This window comes from Oenanthe melanoleuca, chromosome 4A (assembly GCF_029582105.1).
Source record: "Oenanthe melanoleuca isolate GR-GAL-2019-014 chromosome 4A, OMel1.0, whole genome shotgun sequence".
NCBI classification, from domain to species: Eukaryota; Metazoa; Chordata; class Aves; order Passeriformes; family Muscicapidae; genus Oenanthe; species Oenanthe melanoleuca.
The window spans coordinates 6,428,818-6,449,547 of NC_079338.1; the positions used below are offsets into that span (position 1 = coordinate 6,428,818).

The 20,730-nt window shown below is 39.7% G+C and overlaps 1 protein-coding gene across 5 annotated transcripts in view; it reads left to right on the forward strand.

The window, feature by feature from the left end:
- The window catches only part of AFF2 (ALF transcription elongation factor 2), a 334,567-nt gene that overhangs the window by 177,153 nt on the left and 136,684 nt on the right, over positions 1-20,730 (forward strand). For all 5 annotated transcript variants that reach the window (XM_056491312.1, XM_056491315.1, XM_056491314.1 and 2 more), the window contains exon 4: positions 3,054-3,098. In XM_056491312.1, the coding sequence (XP_056347287.1) occupies positions 3,054-3,098 (45 nt within the window). The remainder of the gene's footprint in view (positions 1-3,053; positions 3,099-20,730) is intronic.

Here is a 20,730-nt window from a genome sequence, read left to right on the forward strand (position 1 = left end):
TTAGATTAGGAAAGTAGTAGTAGTATGGGATGAATGTCCAATCTTGACTAAACTACAGGAAGAGCATTGCAGTTTATTAATGGCAATTCTAATAACAATTTGTTATAGTTCTAGCACTTGAGAGAGTGATGAATATTGTGTCTGCTCTGTTTCATTCTGTCCTGAAGAATCTGTGCTTGGATGCCGTGTGGGCCCGCTCGCACTTGTTAGCTGAACTCAAGTGTTTATGGACAATTAAACTTGCAATTTTTAATTCACACTTTGAGGGGTTGAGAGGTTGCTTTTTCTTTTTCTTTTTCTTTTTTTTTCAAGACATACTAAATTTCTAATAGATCTGTGCCTTTCAAGTCTCTTAGAATGTGCAATGCAGCATGAATTTAGAAAAATAGTCTCATTCCTTTAGAAAACCATTAATAGTAATGTACTGGAAGACTCTTACATTGATCTTTTCTCTGATAGCCATGTTGTAATAATTATTCTTTTAATGTTTGCATCAATCTAAATGTTTTCTTCTTTGTGCTCGCTCCTACTTGGATCTCCCTATATGACAATTGCAGCACTTTGACATCTTGCATTACTTTAATACCAGTGATTCAAAACAAAGCAATGCCAAAGGCAACAAAAGTTTTGTCAAGCCATTAAAATCTGCTTTGCCATTAACACAATTAAATTGATGCATGAGCATTTCAAGTTATTAGCAAGTGCTGCCAGGAGAAGCTGGTTACAATTGCATAATATATAGTGGGCTTTATTAAAGTAAAATGCTGTGTTTACTGTTACTATCATCATAAGTTCTGAAGTAACATAAATCTAAACAGGGTTGTGAATGAACATGCTCTGTCCTGTACTAATAGTGAGGGACACAGTCATCACTTTTCTAAGCAAAGAAGTACACTTGGTACTTTGGCTAACCATTACTGCTGGCATGTGTAATGGTAGGGAAGAGTGTTAAATAAAGAGAGCTTCTGTACCTCTGCTGCTCTCACTCTTCCCAGTCTGACTCACTCAGATGGATTTTGGGCTGCTCCTGTTTCTGCGGTGAGAAATTTTGTGGTTGATGTGTTCACTGTAAGCTTATTGGAGGACTGTTTATTTTGTTTTCTCATATTCTAACATATTAGTTTTTCAATGAATAAAAATGAGGCATGTATTAGAAACACGTGTTGTGTCCCACTGCACAGTGCAGTAATACCCCTGCTTGCAAACCTTTTGATTACCCATATTTCTCACTGAATGGGGAGCTGGTATGAGCAATGGAAAATACAGATTAGCAGAGAACTTGAAAAAGAGAGACCAAAAGGTTTAATTTAACTTTATACTTAATTTAACTTTAAGAAGTTAAATTTAAGTGAAAAAAGTAGGGAGGTGGAGGAAGTCCCATCAAGTCCAAGTCCTGTGGTATAATGCTGGACTGCATGCCTGTTGCAGTTCATGCTGACCACCCACTGACAGTTCTCAGCCAAGCTTGTAGGTAATTTGAGCTGAGTAGAAACTGGGGACAAAAGGTAAGGATTTTTTTTTTAATTGTTTGACAGTTTTAAGATGATATTGGGGAAAATTATAATCTATAATAGATGAAAATTACTAATACCCCTATGGTGTAGTCATATTCACATAGGTAATCCTTTACCAAGATACTGATGAACTGCTGGGAATTCAGAGAAGAGTGACAAAATAATCTAAAGGGGAGAATATTCTTTATCAGGAAAGAAGGTAAAAGTTGAACATACAGCATTTGAGAAAAGTGGAGTATAATTCTTCATGTCTATGAATGATGTAAATGTGACGGGAAGCAATGAATTACTTCTAGTAGTGGGAAGGAAGAGCTCTACAGAAGAGCTGAGGTGACACTGAAAGCAAAATTTTAACCATTATAAAGTAAGTACCAAATAGTTTACAACACTCCATATTTTATTAAGGGAAGGAATGGGAGACCCATTTCCCTAAAGTTTTTGGGTCAAACTAGCCTTAGCAGAACATAAGCTTGGTGATCTAAGAGGTCTCTGTGATCTTTGACTTTTGTAGCTGTGTGGATTTATTCTTGAAGCTTAGTGCTGGCTGAAATGCAGGCAGAGGGCCATGGTTGGTGCTTTGGTCAAGCTCTATAGCAGATTAGGATGACAGGGATTAAGTTTAGTCATGACTGTCTTGCACCAGACTAGTTACTAAGGGCAATAAGGTAGAATAATCAGTCTGAAAATCTCATTGAATATTTCCTGCTTTACCCCGTGGTACGAGTCCACCATAGCTCTCTCCAAGTGCCACAGAGCGGCTGTATATACAGGTCACATCTGCCTCTTGTTTCTGTAATTGTTCACAGTATTTAAAGGTTTTGTGCTCTTTCATATCCTTAGAATTGTGGCAAATGCTGTAAGTAGTGTTTAACAAGTATTTTCAACTGGAATATATTAGCAGCATCATTCTCTGTGTGTGTGTGTGCGGTTGGGTGCAGAGATAAATTGAATCTTCCAAGGGAGAATACCTTCCAAGGCATCAGGCCTCTCAAGGTGGATACCTGGACTGAACCTGCAACAGGCTGATGGAGTGAGGGACAACAAAATCAGCAACCACTCTTATAGTCCAACTAGTATTTACTGCAGTGTATATTTAAGAGTTGTCTGGGCTGTTAGCCTATTAAGCTGTAGGATAAGATAGTTGATGGTAACAGCTTTCTCCTGTTATCACCTCTGTCCTTTGCTGCAGCATGTGGCAAGTTAAACCAAACCTCGCCCTCTCTCTGAAGGCTGCCGATAGGAGTAACAGTGGGGTCTTCTTCAATTACAGAAGTTTCAGGCAATTCCACTGCCAGTTCTCAACTGTGAGGAAATCAGAGTACTTTATTGCTTCACAAAGCAGCATGGAAGAAAAAAACAACTTTTGACAAAATGGGTCCTGCTGGTGATTTATGTTGATCTGAGCTGGAAAATTTGGTAGACAGCAAGCATGGATATAGTGGTGTTCAAACAGAGGCAGTTGCTTGTTAGCTGTTCACCTGTGTGGTTGAACTTTGCATCCAGCACCTAACTAAATATTCTTTTTTTCTTTAAACCTAGGTTGCCCTTCCCAATGACTCCAGCTGTGTGGAAGAAATACTGCGGGTGAGTAATACCCTTTACTTTTTTATCTCCTGTATAATTGTAGTGCTGTTATTTTCATCTTCCAAGGAGAGGGTTTATAGGGCTGTCTTCAACACTGTAGTTGAATAATAACATATCAGTGGGTCTATATTAAGAGACACAGAACAAGGAGTAGGCCCAGGGTGCTCCTTAGTGAGATCAGTTCACTCTGCATCTGCCAGCTTGTTTCAGTCAAGATTTACACAAGTTCCTGTTCTTTTCAAGTTCTCAGTCCCTGAGTCTATCCAGAACACATTTTTCTTCTACCCTGAGGTGCAGTTGCCTTAATTCTTCTACTCACAAACTGACCTACAGTCTTTCTCTAGACTACAATTGCTCATCATTCATGGTTTTGTTAAAGACTTACAGGCATGTTTTTTCTGTAAGCTTTGGTCAGTGGTTGAATACAGAAAATTGCAACTCCAAACTGAGAATGGCTTGATTGCAACAAGATCATGTCATAAGAAAAAAGGGAGTGTGCACAAGTTGTATGCCTGTAAGATGGACTTTTCTGCAGACACCCCAGCTTCGGGGTTCCCTGTTTGCAGTGAGATTTGCCTCGGAGCAGTTTTGCAACCCGCCAGTTTTCGGTTTAAGTCTCTCAGATTTAGGTTTTTGTCCTCATGAGTTTCTGATCTGTCAGAGCTACCTCCCTGGGATTGCCAGCCAACCGGCTGATTTTCAGTGTAGAAGGAATAAAATTTCAGAGGGAATTTGGGCCAGCCATGTCCAGCCTACTGGGAGGTAGTGCTGCAGGCTTACCCAGACCTGAAATCATGTGTAAAAGTCATGCCAGCTTGTTTGCAAGACTTACTCTTGCTTATAAAATAAAATAAATTTCTCAATATTCATTGCAATTCAGAGTTAAAGAGGCTGGAAAACTTGCTTCTGGTTTCTATACAAAAGTTATCTTGGGCTGCTCTAGATGTCTTTAGGGGTTGGCAGTGTTGCTGAAGAAGGGCGTTGAGGCAGCAAGCAGGCATGCTTGTGCAGACCTGGAGTAAGGGAGAAGATCCTGTATGAGCACCCTGGAGCAACGAATGCAAGGAAATAAATAATATTTACTTTCAACCTTCAAAGGGAGCAGAAGTTTATTACCTATAGAACACTAAGGGAGCAAAAGCACAGGAAATGTTGAAAGGCTGTGCAAAATACTTGGTACATTTTAAATGTCTATTTTCTTTCTTTATATATTTCAATTAGGTTCATTACTATATTTAAAATTAATGACTTGTTGGCTGGGGAAAGCAGTTGTTTTCAGTAAACAGCATCAAAAGAAAATGTGATGGGGTTGATTTCAGGGATCAGTCATCCAGGTGACACTTTTAATGTGGGAACAGTGTATATAAATCACAGGAAGCAGAAATGTCTTTTTTCTAATCAAGATGGTGACCCTTTTTCCTACACCATGACTGTAATTTGAGTCAACAAAAAAAGCACAATATGCTGGGCTTCCTTCTGAAACCTGCCTAGATTGGAGCAGGACTTTCTGTTGCCTTTAGAGAATGGGGATGAGCTGCAGAGTCCCTGCTCCTGATACTAGTGGGCCATTGAACTTGGGGGCAATCTTGGGGTGGACAGAGCAGGAATTTAGCAGGATTCCCTGTCTCTGGAGATCTCTCTCACAAGGACATGTGAAGAAGGATACAAACCAGCAGATCTTTCAGGACCACGGCTTCAGATGCCCAGAGGCATCTCTCATGCCCATCCTGGGATAAACCTGTCCACCATAGGCACGGGCATGGCCAGAAGGCACCTGGAGCACATGAGACCTGTGTTGGGGTGGAGATCCAGTCTTGGCACGTGGGGTTGAGCCATGGTTCCCCCAGGGTGCTCCTCTCCATGTGGGGAGGGTGGTTTGGTGCTGCTTGCAGGGCTCTGTGCCCTTGGCGTGGCATTGGGCTGTTCAGGGCACCACAGGCTACCTTCAGCCTTTTGTAACCTGCCTGCACTGGGCTGCACAGCCCTGCCTGTGTGAGCACAGCAGCCACAGAGCTGCTTTGGGACTGCCCAGCAAGGACCCAGCAGACTCCAGCCCCAGCTGGATGTCCTCAGGGCTGTGGCTCAGGATTCCAAACACATGTGGTGCTGAAGCACACCTGGAATTAGAAGCGCGTGGGTTTTGTCAGTGTTTTACTTTGTTCTTCTCAAATTTATGCTGCAGAACAAGCTAGCAGGAAATGTGTTTTGGCTGCACACAGGGTATCATATTCTACTTGACAGGCAATGGAGAGAAAAGAAGTAAGAGAATGTGATGCCCAGCAGTGGTCAAAATCCAGTATTTGGTCTCCCCATGGAAACCCCATGTCAGAAGATTCAGGCTGGATGCTCCAGATGAAAGAATAACCCTTGGTGTCCGCAGAAATTTGCTGAAAATTTTGAGAACCTGGATTATGTTTCCAGCCCTGATGGGTCCTTTTTGGCCATTTACATAGGCTCTGATTAACTTTTGGGAGTGTGTCTCAGCTCCCTTATGGCAGCTTCACTCAGTAAAAACACCAGGTTATTCATATTTCTGTCCTGTCAGAAAAATACAGAGGTAAACACAAAGGATTTCAAGACAGTCAAGGCCCAAAGTTGGACAACTGGGCTGTAATTCTGTGTTTTGCCCAACCAAACCATTGGCAGCTCCTGGCAGTTTCTGCTCTGGACTATGTCTACTGCCAAGCTGTGCTCCCCAAAGAGCTGAGGAAGGGTGCTTGCCCTTGGAGCAATGCATACCCTGAAGTTTGCATTTTTTTTTCCGGTTTTGATTTGGTTTGTTTTTTTTAAGTTGGGGAATAAGTGATTTAATTCCTCAGAAAGACTCAGTAACTCTCGAGGGTTTCTTTGCTAGGAAGTTTCTTTACAAGGAAGAGGTACTCCTGCAAAGGTCTGTGACCTCTGATTTTACATAGCTCTTTTGAAAAGCTGAACTTGATTAATGTTTTCTCTAATTGTAAAGGTTTGTAATTCCTAATCTGTCGTCTTTTTTTTTTTTTTTTTCCTTTTTTTTTTTTTTTTTTTTTTTTAGTTATGGGGAAAATAGATTTAACTGAATTTATATTCTAAAATTTTCAACCAAGTGAGGGGAAAGGTCTTGACTCCATTCAGACCCCTAAGTCTTCAGAGACAAAATTTCACAGTCCTGTAGATTTCCTGAAACACTTAGCTACTTATTTCATCTTGTGTAAATGCTTTAAGGACTGTTCCCAATACTACAGCCAAAGGTTAATGGCAAACCAGTCTCTTGTTGATTTTACTTTTTTAACCAGGGTAGCTGAGAAGGTTGTGAAAAATAATAATAAATAAAAAAAAATAGTAATAATGATCATCATCTCTTATACAACTAAGGCCAAAGAGTAATGATAGTACAGAATGCATTTAATACTGGTTGCTAGTACCAAAATGAAAGGTAAGGGTGAATACCTTGTGGCCTACACTCCTTTCTGTTCTAAAATGTGTTTGGGAGTTTTTCCCAAACAACTCAATGGTTTTGAAAGTGTGGATAATATGGAAGACAGGTAATTAAAAGTATGTGCATGTAATTCTATTTTATTAATATGGATTTAAATTAAGTTGTCACTTGCTATATGCATCCATTGAAAAATGAGTTCATTGAGATGTTGTGACCCAACGTTCAGATGGGGTGAGAGAGCTGACATTTAAAACCAGTCTCCTAAACTTTACTTGTGCCACTTGTACCAGTCTTTACATCAGTGTACCTTGCTTTCTCTGCATGTGATGTGAACCATATCCTGGCCCAGGAAAAGGACGTGTGTAGGTGACAGTGAGGGTGAACAAGCAGTGATCCTTTTCCTGTCTATGGGGATCACAGAAGGGACCTTCCCTAGCCTTGGTTTACCCCTGGCTAAGGAGCTGATAAGCGTGCAACATTGCATGCAAGAGAAAGGAAATTTTTTTAAACAACATGTTCTGGAGGAGTGTGAATTGGGAGTTCGGGTTGGGTATTTAGGCAATTGATTGGACATAATGCAGCAGCAAGGCTGTCTGTACACTGCAGCTTTTGTGGCTGTATCATTACCACCTGGGCAGGCACTGCTGTCTGGAAATCCGTCCATGCTTAGGCGAACAGAAGAATGCATATTCACTGTAGGAAGGCATCAAGTAGCTAGATGGACTTCGGATGGTTATGTGAACAGCTGTGATACTAATTGGAAGCTTTCTAGTCTGGAAGCCAAAACAGATCCCAGATATAGTTCAGATTGTAATAAGTGTAAAAAAGACTGGAGTTAAATGAGCAAAGTCTGTAATTCATATGGTCGTCTAAATTGATCAGCAGGTGAAAGTGCCCTTGACTCTGCAAATTTTGTGTAGGATTACCTTCCTCATGGCAATTGAAAGCACTGAGTCTCACCTGCAGCCAAAGTGAGCTGTTCATATAGCAAAATTAGACTGTAATAGATATAGCCCATTATTTGTCCCTCAGTAATTGTTTCTCTTCTAAAATACAAACAGCATTGAAGAATGATGCTAAACCTAGTTATACTAATTGTAATTCGAAAAATACCGGTACGCTGTCCAGTGTAGTTACAAATGCACTTAGTAGCTGATGAGTAGTTTAAACATTTTCATGTGGAGTCTGGGGTCTTACTGGGGAGGACGTGAAGTGAATTTAAAATGATTATCCAGACGTCATTGGACAAGTGAATAACGAGCTGACTGGCCTAGTAAATCATGTGAAGCTGTCAAATGTGGGAACACGTTGGGGAGGAGATGATGTCAAGTAACAGTAACTTAGCAACCTGGCATTTAGCTGTCCAGAGAATGAGTAAGAGTAGCCACTTTTAAATAGCTAAGTAAATAAATGAATCCCTATATGTCTTAGGTGTGCTATAAAAATAGCCCAGGACCCTATGTTTTGTGTCAAGCTGTTTCTTTCTCCTGGATAAGGTGATTTATTATTTCTATTGAAATGAAAAAATGGATTGAAAAGTTAACTCATGTGTAAATGTGGATCTGTAGCCTTTGTCCCTGCTCTGGCGTGCAGCCTTTGAAAGCATGCAAGGAACGGGTAATAGCCTGCTTTGAGAGTTGTTTTTTTCTTTCAAACTTTGCTTATGTACACAAAGATTTGGATGGATAAAAACAATTAATTTCTTAGCAATTTTTAAGCCATTGCATTTTCAAGCTTTTTATCAGTATTTTTTCAATGGAGGCAGAAACAGTTTCTGCTCTTACATCAATATAAATCAAGGGGTAATTCCACTGACCTCTGATCTCATTTGATTCTTCTTCCTCCCACACTGGTATAAATTGGCAGCAGCTCCACTTATGTTGCTGCTGCTGTTATAAAATAAAAAGGAGTTACCTCTGCATTACTTTAGGTATACATAAAAGCAGAGACCAGTTCTTTGCTCTGATGACTCTCCAGATGTGGTCTCACTCCAGGAAATGGAAATGCTGAATATTTCCTTGAGAACAGCTCCTTCCTGGTTTGTAGGTGATCAGCTCAATTCTGGTCTCAGCATCACCACAAGCATTCAGCAACAATTCCAGGAAGGTCAAAGAAAGCATTTTTCCAGAATTTTGTGCACTGTCCAGTATATACACAGGAAGGGTGAAATCAATAGTTGGAGTCATTTGAGGACAGCCTGATGTAAGCTTGGAGTACAAAAGGCTCTTTGGGAGCTGGAAAAGGCAGTCTTAGGTCTTCCCAGCCTAGAGCACACCCTTGAACCCTGTGTGCTGCACCTAACCATGGCAGAACAGGTTTATTCAAATTTGTGGCCATTCACCCTTACAAGTGACAACATTATGGTGGCACCCATATGAGAAAAGGACCCCAGGAGCACTGTCCCAAGGCTGCCTGCATTGGCTTGAGGGTGCATCGTGTCTGAAGCTCAGAGCTAACTTGAGGCTGGCAGAGTGGGAAGCTGGCAAGGCGATGCCAAGTGTTTGGCTGTGGCAGTTGTTTTGATTGTCCCATTGCATGGCTGGAATGGCACAGGTTACATGTGAGGGGAGTGATGCACTTGTGCAGAGCTATAATATAAATCTGCTTTGTGCTGCCAGCTGAAGGCAAGGCAGACTGTTGTGCTGGGGAGGTGATGGGGAGGAAAGGTTGACTGTCTGATCTAACAAATGTATGTGGGTGTGCAGAGTTTCCTGTATTTGAAAGCTGGTGTTCTGCACCTGTCTGTTACAGGGATAAATGCCTCTTCAAGATGTAATGCAGCAAAAGATTAGACCTTTGTCAGGATAGACAAGCAAGGTCTGATTCCAGCTTGCAGGCACATTTATCAAATAAAGGTTTTATTTTCATAGCAGTATTAAATAAACTATTTAGCAAAGAACTTTGAAATGTAAAATCTGATCATTACGTGGGTCTATTGCAGCCCGTCTACACTGTAACAATAAAAAAAAGATTACAAAAGGTATTCAGGAAAAAAGAGAGATTGCTGTGCACTTATTTCAAACTCACTGTTCAATTCTGTTTTCTTATCTGCTTTACCATAATATTTTCACACATATTTTTGTACTGCCAAATTGAAATATTGCTGATTTCAGTAATATTATATAATTCTGCCATCATTGCCAGATTTACCATTGCTACTTAAAATTACTGTAAAGTGAGCTGGCATCACAAGAGTTTGGACATGTTTTGCTGCGCCCGAAGAGAAACAAAGTACTCCCATGATAAATGATAAATGAATGACTGCCAGTGAAGGAGTGAAGTTTGTTTTCCAAGCTCTTCAGCATCTCTTTTGCACCAAAACAACCATTCTTAGTTTCTCTTCCTTATTGAAAGTCAGCTCAGAAACAATTCACTGTGTATTGCAATGTTACATGCTCAGCATCCTCATTCTGATTAAGTACTCTATTACGATAAAAATAATTACTTTTTTGAGACTGTACAAAGTAATTGTTTCAAAGCAAGTTCAAACAAGAAAGTAATTTAAGCAAAGTTATTTTCTTAGGGAAAAAGATACTAAGTTTTGCAATTCTGTGGAAGATCAGATGGAATCTCTTCAGAATTTAAAAACATTGGTTATTTTTTATTCTACCTTTTCAAATACCACTAAGTTTTGCAGTTCCAGAATTAAGTGAAAGAGACAAAAAATGTGGGAAAACAATTTCGTGGAGTCTTGTAGTTGAGTGGGGAATGTCATAAGGCTAAGATTCCTAGTCCTGATTTGGAGACCCATGAGACCTGAATTCCCATCCTTTTTCATCCTTGTAAATAAAGAGTAAGTCCCTTATCTTGGAGCAAAAGTGCTAAAGAAAACAGACCCAAGGAATCTGGCATGTCAGATCAACTCTGACCTTTTCTGTGCTCTCATGAACAGAAAAAAGCTCCAAGTGCTGAACTGGATGGAAAATTTTCAACACTGCTGTTGTGTTACAGTGTTTGGCTCTAGCTGTACCAGGTATCCTTTCCTAAGGACCTTGTGGGCTGCATGAGTTTATGTTGTACAAAAACATGATTAAGAACTCCAGAGCCTGTTGTGTATCTGTCTTGGAGTGCTGCTGCTGATTTCAGAGGAACAGTCTGCAGTGTGGCCAAGCAGAAAAGCCATCTGAAGCTCCCATACTCCACTTACACAATTACTGAGAGCATTAAGTAAAAAAAACTAGTCCTGTTTTGAGATAGAGGTAGTAGAATATTTCTCTGGTCTCAGATTAATCATTTTTGTTATTTCATCTTGTCCCGTCAAAGTGAAATGTGGAAAATATGGGCACTGAGTGTTTATACTGCTTTAGACATGATGCAATGTTACCTTTCATTTAAATAGATTAATAATGTGTACTCTACAGAACAAACTGTTTTCGGCACAGAATGAAGACATTGAAAACATATTAAAATTGTGTTAGGCTTTCTTAAATGAATGCATGCTTTAGAAACAATTCGGGTTTGAAATATCTGTAACATCTTCTATGGCTCTTTCTCTCACAAATGGGAAGAGCTCCATTTTTGCAGCCCCAAGGGCAAGTGTTGCATGGTTTAAATCCTGGTAGAAACTTCCCCATAAGTCAGCTCTGCTGAGGAGGCTCATGGAGTCCATGAAGCTTAAGTTAGCCTAATCACAATTAGAAGAAGACTAGAAGCAGACTAGGAAAAGGCTATGACACTTACAGTATCCAAGGGAAGACTGGACTTGGAAATGTAACTAAACAAACCTTCAGAAATAGTTTCAAGAGCTTACATTTTAAAATTCTCCTTTGAAATTTCTGACCATGACAGTCAAAAAACAGTTGATGGTTAAAAGAAACATATGTAAGGAAACCACTAGAGAAATTAAAGTGATGGATCAAAAAGACCAGGTACTTTAGGCATGCTCAGTTTCCCACTTTATGCTTTACCTACACCTGCATGTCACAACTTTTGATGGTTTACTGCTTTGAGCTCCTTGAAGAAAAGTAAAGAGAACAGGACAAAGTTGATGCCTGGAGCAAACCTGAAGTTTCAACTTTGAATCTCATTGCTGGGCTTGGAGGAGATGGGTGGAAGTGTTCTGCTGCAGCAGATACCAGGAATGCTTGTTGCCATTTTCGTAATGCACTGTGAGCTGAGTTTGACTGAAGCCACTCCTGGTTTCTTCTTAAGGCAAGAATACAGACACCAAAAGATGTATGGATCAAAACTTATTTTATTTACTCCTGAGAGATCCCTTGGAGAAAAAGGTGGACTTTTCCTTGGGAAGTGTCATGTGATGACACAGTCTTGCCAGCCCCCATGAGGTCTGTGGAAGCAGCCTGACATGGTCAGGCAGTCTTGTGGTCAACTGTCTTAAATTCACATTGTTCCACATTCTGCAGTGAGAATAGTTCCTGAAGCTGCCTTTTGGGGAGGAGAATTCATATCTTTGCTGGGTGCTATTGGTCTGTCATGCACCATAGTCAGCAGAGGTTTTTCTGAAGGTGTGTTCCTTCTAACCTGTGGAGATTGTTCCAGCTGTTAGAATCTTCAGAATACACCACTTCAAATCTGCCAGTGAAAGACTGGTATGGTTCATCTTCTCATGTCTTTGAACACCCTCTCAATAAATTCTTGAATACATAGACTCGTATAAAACATCCTACGTTCAATCTTCCTGAATAACCTTGAGATGCCCCTTTGCTCCACTATGTCTCCTTCTGTGAAATGGTGAAATAGAACCTCACCCTTACTGCCGTTGTTGAAAGTTAAATTAGTTGTTAGCAAAATGCATTGATGTCCTCAGCTGGAATTATTAGTGTGATAATTGGGCAAAAGCAAGGCTCTATCACATATTTAAAATTATGCTGCATACTGTGGCTTATCTGAATTTCTAATATTTCTTTAAGGAAAGTGTGTCATTGAATTTAATATTCTAGAAACCTTATGAACTTCCAATCTATTTTAGCTGTACATTTCAAATTATGCTTATAATTGTGTTTTTATTGAATATGTAAGTTGCTTTCAATTTTCTATTACACTACATGGGTTTTAATATACATTTGAGAAGAATTCACACTGTGGATAGGTGGCACTTTTGAGTGTTTTCAAATTGTCACAGTAAAATTGTCACATTTATTTAATTAGCCAGTAGATCCTGCCACATTGGTTTGTCAGCAGTGTAACAGTTTCTTTGGATAGCTGGAAAATCTGACCAGAATGGTTTTTGTATTTTCTTTTTTTTATTTTTTTCTCAAAGAATTTCTCACATTTATTTTTTATTTAAAAGCAGTCATACAACCTTGCAGGAGTCAGATGAAGAAAATGTCCAGTTCTAGCATTAGAATGAAGATGATTTCATTAGTTCAAGGCCTTGAGGTGTTTGTTGATGATTGTTCAGAGAGGCAGGAGAGAAAAACTGTCTCCAAACAAGAATCTGAAGGTCTGACCCAAGTGCCCAGTTTTTTTCAATGTTCTGTATACTCTGTGTATTCTACCTGCTGCAAGTGTTACTGCATCACCTTCCGGAGCTCCTGGGGCCTGGGCACTGGTGTGGCTGTCTTTAGAAACCTGTTATCAACACTTCACAGCTCTTGTTTAAATGTTTTCTCTATTCCAAAATTTCTGTTTAATGTGTAAGCAGATGCTGTTGAGGGAGGTGGAAATACCAACTAGTGCTTTGCAGGGTGAAACAGGAGCAGCATGAACCCACAATGGCAAAGGATACTGGCATGGGTGGTTAACAGGAAAAAAAATGGGCAGAGTTGTATTCACTGTGTTTGCTGTGGGTTGATTGAGGGGTTTAAAGTGTGGACCGAATTTCACCTCTGGAGCCAAACTGGAAAATGGCATGTACTGATCTTTTGTGAGGAATGCTTTGTGATTTTCTGATGGCATTCAATGCACAAGTACTGAGTGTTAAAAGCCCCTTTGGGCTTTGTAGTCCGTTAATTTCTTTGCCATGAGTATATCCTACTGAAGAAAATGTGTGTACCAAGATATAGTTACCTTTAAAAATACTCTTCTGAGCCTTAGGATAAAAACACTTCATGTTTGGTTTGTAGGCATATTCCCAGTAGTGAATATTTTTTATTTTTTAAATCAATCAAATTAATCCCTTCCCACTTACTCCATTATTTTATCATTTCTAACCTCTTTAGTCCCTAATCTTTTCAACAAGAGGTCTGAACTGCCAGTTATCTGAAAAAGTAATGTTGTACCAATCAAATGAAAACTGACACTCAGAATTTTTTTTGAAGAGCAGCCCCTCGTTGTTCCTGAGTTCAGACAAAACAAAGAACAGAGCTTCAACAGTAAGGCGTTCACTGGAGGCTTCTTTCCATGAAAATGGTTATCACTCTTTTTTTTTACTTGGCAGTTGAGTCACTGTTTCTTTTAAAAGAATTTGTCATGATCGCCTCATTACCATTTTTCTTAATATGATAAGTGTAAACTACAAGAAAGCGATCATGTTTGAAAGGATACAGGAACCCCATGAAATGTGGCACTAACTGCTTGTGTTCTTTGAAAAGGCTTAGACTGGGAATTTGACTAAATGTATCATTCTGTCTACTTTGCCAGCAGCATTGTAATTTTCTAGCATCTTTCACTTATAACACAAGTTACCCTTCAAAAAGAATGCTGTGTTATTGCATCCAGTCTTTGTATGTCTACAGCAAAGTGAGATCAACAACTCCTTTTGGTAGTTGCTTGAACATAATAATACATTGCACTTTGTACTTTAAAAAGAAAAAAATAAAACAAAACATCCTTTGGCATGTTTATTCCAGTTCGTTTTTGCTTGGTAACTGGTAGTCATCAGTGTTTGACACCAGCTGGAGCTGTGACTTGCTCACACTGCTTGAAGCTAACTAGGCAGCCATGAGTCTGCTGGGTGGTCTTTTCTTGGGCTTGCTCCAAGTTTGTTCCAAATTGCTCATACAATCCCTGATAAACTATTACTAATGAACAGTTTGCTATTCCTTTTGGGCCATCTAGAAGCAAAAAAGACAATACATGTCATCATCCAGTAGTGTAGAGATGCGCTGTTTAAATGCTGGAGCACTGAATTTACAGCATTTCAGTACTGTGGCTTTTGTGTCCTATTCATTAATTTTCCTGTGGGAAAAGAAGTAGTGTAGTGCTTTGAGACAGGAAGGTTACGGACTTTGCCCTTTTTCAGCCCTGTTTTTAGGAGTTAGTTTGTTTCAATGTAGTTTGCTGTCAGAAGTTTTTAAAAAATGCAGACACAGGAGGCTCGATCAATCTGGTGCACAGTCAGAAACACTGATTTCAGACACTAGGACTGCTCTGTGTGGGACCACCATCCTCAGCTGTCATAGGTCTGAGTGGCAGTCCTGAGTATTTAACATTTCCAGCCTCCAACTAGCTTTGTAAGAAAAAACATGCTGGGAAATGAGGAATCAAATGTGGGAATCTGTCTACCAGAAATACTCTGAAGCCACCGTACCTTGAAGGAGATCAAGAAAGACCTCAGCATGTTTTGGCTTCGGTTTTCCTTACTGTTTAAGCTGGATTATTTGGATAAGGCTGACATGCCAAAAAAGTGTATGTTGTATCAAAACATTTTCTGTAGCATACATCCATTTTTTCTACACCTGTTAGCTTAGCAGGAGTGGATCAAAGGGGAGTGTTGGCATGATTTACAGGACACATAGATGCAGGAACAGACCTGCTTCAAGGCACAAGTGAGGAGAAGGAAATTCAGACTGAAATGTTTGTTCTTTTCTAGAAGCTAAAATTACTATAATAAATGCCAGGTTGCATGAAAGCGTTTCAGGTGGTGGGTTAGGTCTTTCTGTAAGAGAACAGAATTAAAGAGTTGAGCATGAGAGGCAGCAAGGACTCTACCTCTGTATTACAGATGAGGACCCATAGTGTATTGTTTGGCAAACATTAACTTTACAAAAGAAACCAAGGTGACAAAATTAGAGGAACCAGTGAACAGGCATAAGTTTGGAGTTCCTTTCTACATCCAGGGCTTGCTGAATACTGATCAAGCTCTGTTTGAGTTATCCATACATTTTGGACACATCCATTGGATTTTTCAGCCCATAATCTCTATTCCAAATTTTCAGCCAATATTCAGAAGTTTTACCACTGCCCTAGGCATGGCATAAGAAAAAAATGAGACAGTTTGTGCCCCACAGAGCTTTCATAGTCTCTGGAGTAGACACTGGGAAGATAGCCATGCTTCATAGGGGAAAGTGAATTCTTCATGCATGAAGGAAGAAGCAAGTTGTCACCTGAGACACATGGCAGGGAAACCATTACATAGGCAAGGAAAAGGAATGGTGAAAAAAGACAGTTTTGTAAGACAGGCAGGTTTCAGCTTTTCTAGGTGTTCACTATGTCTTTGCTTCAGCCTCAGACTGCTGGTTTAACAGCATTACAGTGGAGGTGATGAGACTGTATAAGAGCAATATCAAAAACAAATGCTACCCTGGCACACACATGCAGGAAAACCCTGCTACAATACTGCTTGTGTGGTAAGCAGAATAAAAGATCTGGCACAGTCTTGGTTTGGAAGACAAATAAACCACTTTTGTAAAGGATTTTAGTGTATATTTTGCAGCAGTGTATGGTAGCTTCATTTCTTTGTATTTGATGAGTAGCAACTCAGAGTCCAATTTTAATGAAAGCAAATGATAGCTTAAACAAAAGAATTGGTCTTTAAATTCAAATAAGTTGCCTAGCCTGCTTTCTTAATTTTCCCTATATGCTATTTCGGGTAATTAATGGTCCTGTTTTAAGGTCAAAGTTGGTGTTTTCTGGCACAAGTTAATACTTTCAAATTCCTGATGATATTTGGACTCAGTTTCCTCATATTGTCAGGATGTAAGTTTTAAGCTGTTTACATGGGTCTAAAAATTATTCCATGATATAAAACTTACACAGTTTCTGTTCTAAGCTTACAGAACAAGAGGTTTTGTAGTTTAGTAATCTAATTTTGTCTGATACTGAATTTGGAGATTTTATTTTTTCACTATGCTGCCATAAGTTGCTTCAGAAATTTAATGCATTTTATAATAAACTCCATTGATAAGGTCTTATCCTGTGACAGTATAACTCCCTGTTGTACTTGTATGAAAAAACCCATGAATTGATTACATCTGGCAATGTAAAGGAGATGATGTAATGTATTGTATAAATGCACACAGTGGAGTGCCTCAGGGTAGGAGTAGTCTTGTTTTGTAACTGTAAATTATAGTTCTGCTCTCCTCTTGGTGTGAACCCTAAGTTTCAGAGAAGAAAACAGGCGATTCAAGACATGCTTTCTTGCTTGTGAAGCTGAGGATGGATGGAACAAATTACCAGATTCTCTTAAACAAGTGCCAGCAGTGAATACTTTCAAAACACAGTTGCTTATTTGCTTGGAGAATGGGTTTTTTTGCCAATGTTTTTTAAATTGCAGAGATGAAATTATATGTTGGTATTAGTAACTTTTGAAAGAATTAGCTTTTTACGACTTATTGTGCCTTTGTTTATACTATACTGTTGTATGCCAGGATGTTATGTTGTATTTAACAGTTCAGTGCATACTTCCTACCTCGTGGGGCCCTTATGACAATAAGATGTGCCACCCCTGGGGATGGTTACCAACAAGTATTATTTTGAATAAATAAAATCAATGGGATTTGGATGTGCATCTCAGTGGGGATGAAAATCTGCCAAGAACAGGAGGTATTGCATTGGCCATACTGTCCACAGCAGGCCTCTGTTTCTGTGTATTGGGCAGCAAAGCCATTAGTTTAGTTACCAGGAGTGACAGCTGAAGGATGCCTCCTGGAACTGGGTTTGGTACACGTGACTGCAAGTACCTGAATATTTATGGGCATATCATTGACTTGTAAGACTCTAAAACTGGTGTTAGATGGTGTGAGCCAAATATCAAGTTCTGGACGCTATATTAAACAGAAAAGGTCTCAGCACAGCTGAGAATTTGAAAGTATGGAAGATCAGGATTTTGCCCTCATGATTGCCATGATGTTCCTGCTTTGTGAAAGACACAGCACAAACGAGTGGGACCTCCAGTTTGATCCCTTCTGATAGTTGATGTGCCTGACCTGTCCATAGATCTGTACAGAGGAATAGTTACATGGAAATAGAAATATCTCCTGTGGCCCAGCATCTCGTACGTGCCTGGCAAAACTTTGATCATCCTCTACTTGCACACAACCAATAAGGCTGTCCTTAAAAACCCCCCACATTTCTGCAGCTGAAGAGATTCCTTCTGCCTTTCCTGGCTGGGAAGCAGAGTTACCACTCCAGTCAGTGTCATTATTCCTGGTCAGTACATGCCTGTCTTTGGACCATTTGGAAGCTCATGACTCATCACAAAGACAGCACTGGCTCCTGCTCATCTCCTGGACTTGGGCTTGAATCTCAGACAGTGGTGGAAGACAAAGACGTGGTGGTTCAGAGAGGATGTCATACATGCTGGGTGTATCTACCTTTGACTTCACGCGTTCCAACATCCCCATTTTTCACTGAACTCTTAGATCTCTCATCACATAAAACTTATCAAGAAAGCTGACCTGTGTGCTTGCTGTAAGGTCCTGCTTCATTTTTCACACTGTGTGATTTTTTTTTGCCAGTCATATTCTGTTAGCTCCCCATGTTCTACATGCACTTTACTCATACTGGGATCCTAAGCCTGGCAGGAGTAGGATACAGCTGCTGCAGATCTCTGGTTCTGTGCAGCTCATCATGATGGTATTTCTCTAGTGAGTCCATAGGGGGTTGTGCTGCATGCTCCTAAAAATGCTGAGAACACATGAGAAGGTGCTGAAAGGCACAAAACCTATTCGGTATTGAACTGAAGAATTGATTGTCCTAGGCAGTGTAATACATTCAGGCCAGTTTCTGACCACATAATCTTCCTGAGGTGAACCCTGAAGAAAATTATCCTGATCCACCTTGGAGAAAAGTATTCAACCTATTTCATAAAGGAGCCTCAGGAGTGAACTCCTGTATGCACAGCATGGACCATTTGGGGCCAGGCCCAGCAGGGAGCTGAATCCTTTGACAGGGTACACACACTTTTACATAGGCCATGGCTTCCTTAGGATTGTAGCAGACTTGTGAAGTTGAATGCAGTGGTGGGTTGATGTGGTGTGGCTTCCTTACTCTTCCCCCTGAAACAGCCTCCTGAGCTGAGGATCCTTCTCACTGTAATGGAGCATTGTTTTTCTTTACATACACGAGATTGGTTAGAGCAGTAAGTGCATCAATCATGATTTACTTTTTTTTTATTGTCTTGTAAATGCTCTAAGCAAAGAATAGGAGTGTTATTAGTTATAAAAGCTACAGTATGAGGAAAATATATTGGAAAGTTTGAGGTGTACAGGAGTCATAGAGTACTGAGAAACTCAACAGAAAAAGAAAATATCCATATTTCTTTGTGGATTCCCAAATGCTAACAAAGTAGGGAAGGATAACATACGCTGTAAAATTTATAGTCAACCACAATTGGTTTCTAAAGCAATTTCTGTATTAATTTTCACGGAGTATAATTTTTGTCTGTTTCCTTCTTGTTAAAAAGGAAAGAAATAATAATTTACCATGGGATGATATGGAATGCATCCCATTCCCCCATGGCAAAGGGAACTTACTAATCATCATTGATAAAACCCAGAGGTGCACACTGTGGTTTAGGCTGTGGTCAGAAAAAGGGTTGCTTTTTGTAGAATCAACTCTAGTTTTTCAATAATAAACGCAGGCATGTATGTACTGTATTTCCAGTTGTCATTCAAGCAGTTTTTGGGACAGAAACTAGATAAATTCTAGTACAACAAAGACATTATTGTCGATGCCACCACATTCTTCCTCAAAATACGTGCGCTGGGCACTAGCCAATCATAATAAATATGCTAAAATAATTGCATTAATAAAAGGTTTTCGGCTTTAACATAGCAGGCCGTCCCTTCTATGAATACTGCCTGACGTATTTTAATTTTTTTTTTCCTCTCATAGGGAAAAAGGCCTGGTATCCCTTTGGTGATGAGACTTTTTTTTAAATGCTGAAATTTTAATCCAATGTATATTAATGAATGCATCTATCACATCCATGTCAATGCAGACAACGTATCAAAATCCCTTCCAAAGGAAGCCTTTGACCCAGTATAAAGCAGTCCAGATTACTGGTCAGGATATTTCCGACCACTTGTGCAAATTATCCATTCCTCATAAGGAATATGAACGAAAACTACCCATAGGTTTATTGCCTTTGTGTTCATTTAGGCTTTAGTGCCATTTGCTTGTCATTTCCATGTATAAATATATGTCTATATATTCATTCATTCCCTAGCCTTTTGCCCAAAGATGAAACAGGCTGAGATGGTTTTTAATTCAGTATGCATCACACACAGAAAGTGTGGCTGCCCCTCATGCTTTACTGGGTTCCCAGCAGAGTTTGATCAGGTTTGTATAAATGCAGAAACCAGAAAGATGCTGGTTTCTGAAACAAGAAACAAGACAGGCTTTTTACTAAGGTTGCATTGATAAATAGTTAATAAAACAATAAATAATTAATAGAGTCTTTAATAAATGGTAAATCACTTGGCTGTCTATTTCTATCTCTATTCCATCAAGGCAGTATGTTGCTTAGCACCAGCTGTAACATCAAGTTAGTAATAACCTTAGAACATCTATTCTTCACGTATTAATTTTTTCTGAATGTGACTTTAGCCTGCTGTGTCTCCAAAAATTGGAGGAGGTTTAAAGAAATAGATTTAGCTAAGATTTAAAAGTACTGAGAGGGCCATTTCAGCAGTGGCCTCAGATTGAATGAATTTATTGCTAGTGATGTGTGTGGGGCTGGTCCTCCTCCTACTCCACTGGATGCCCTCTAATGATGTGGGAAAGTGTCGGTCCTGAGACTGCCTTTGTGGCCGCAGAAGGAAAAAAAATGGGATTGCTGCACCTTTTTTCTGCTTTTTTGTGGAGGTATCCACAGTGAGAGTAGGGCTTGGCCAAACCAGTTGTGATCCATCAAAATTTCAGAACAAGAAAATGGGCTAGGTAGGGTCTTAGAAATCTCATCATCTGCTACACATCTCTGTCCCAGTGTAGGAATCAATTCTGCCTAAGCCATGCCTGACTGATGTGTGCTTATCTGTTCTTAGGCGTGTTCTTCCACAGATGGAGTCTGTGTAGCCCTCTGAGCAATCTGTTTCAGCTCTGCAGTATCTTGCCATTAAAGAGCTTTTTCTTATATCTAACTGGAATTTTTTT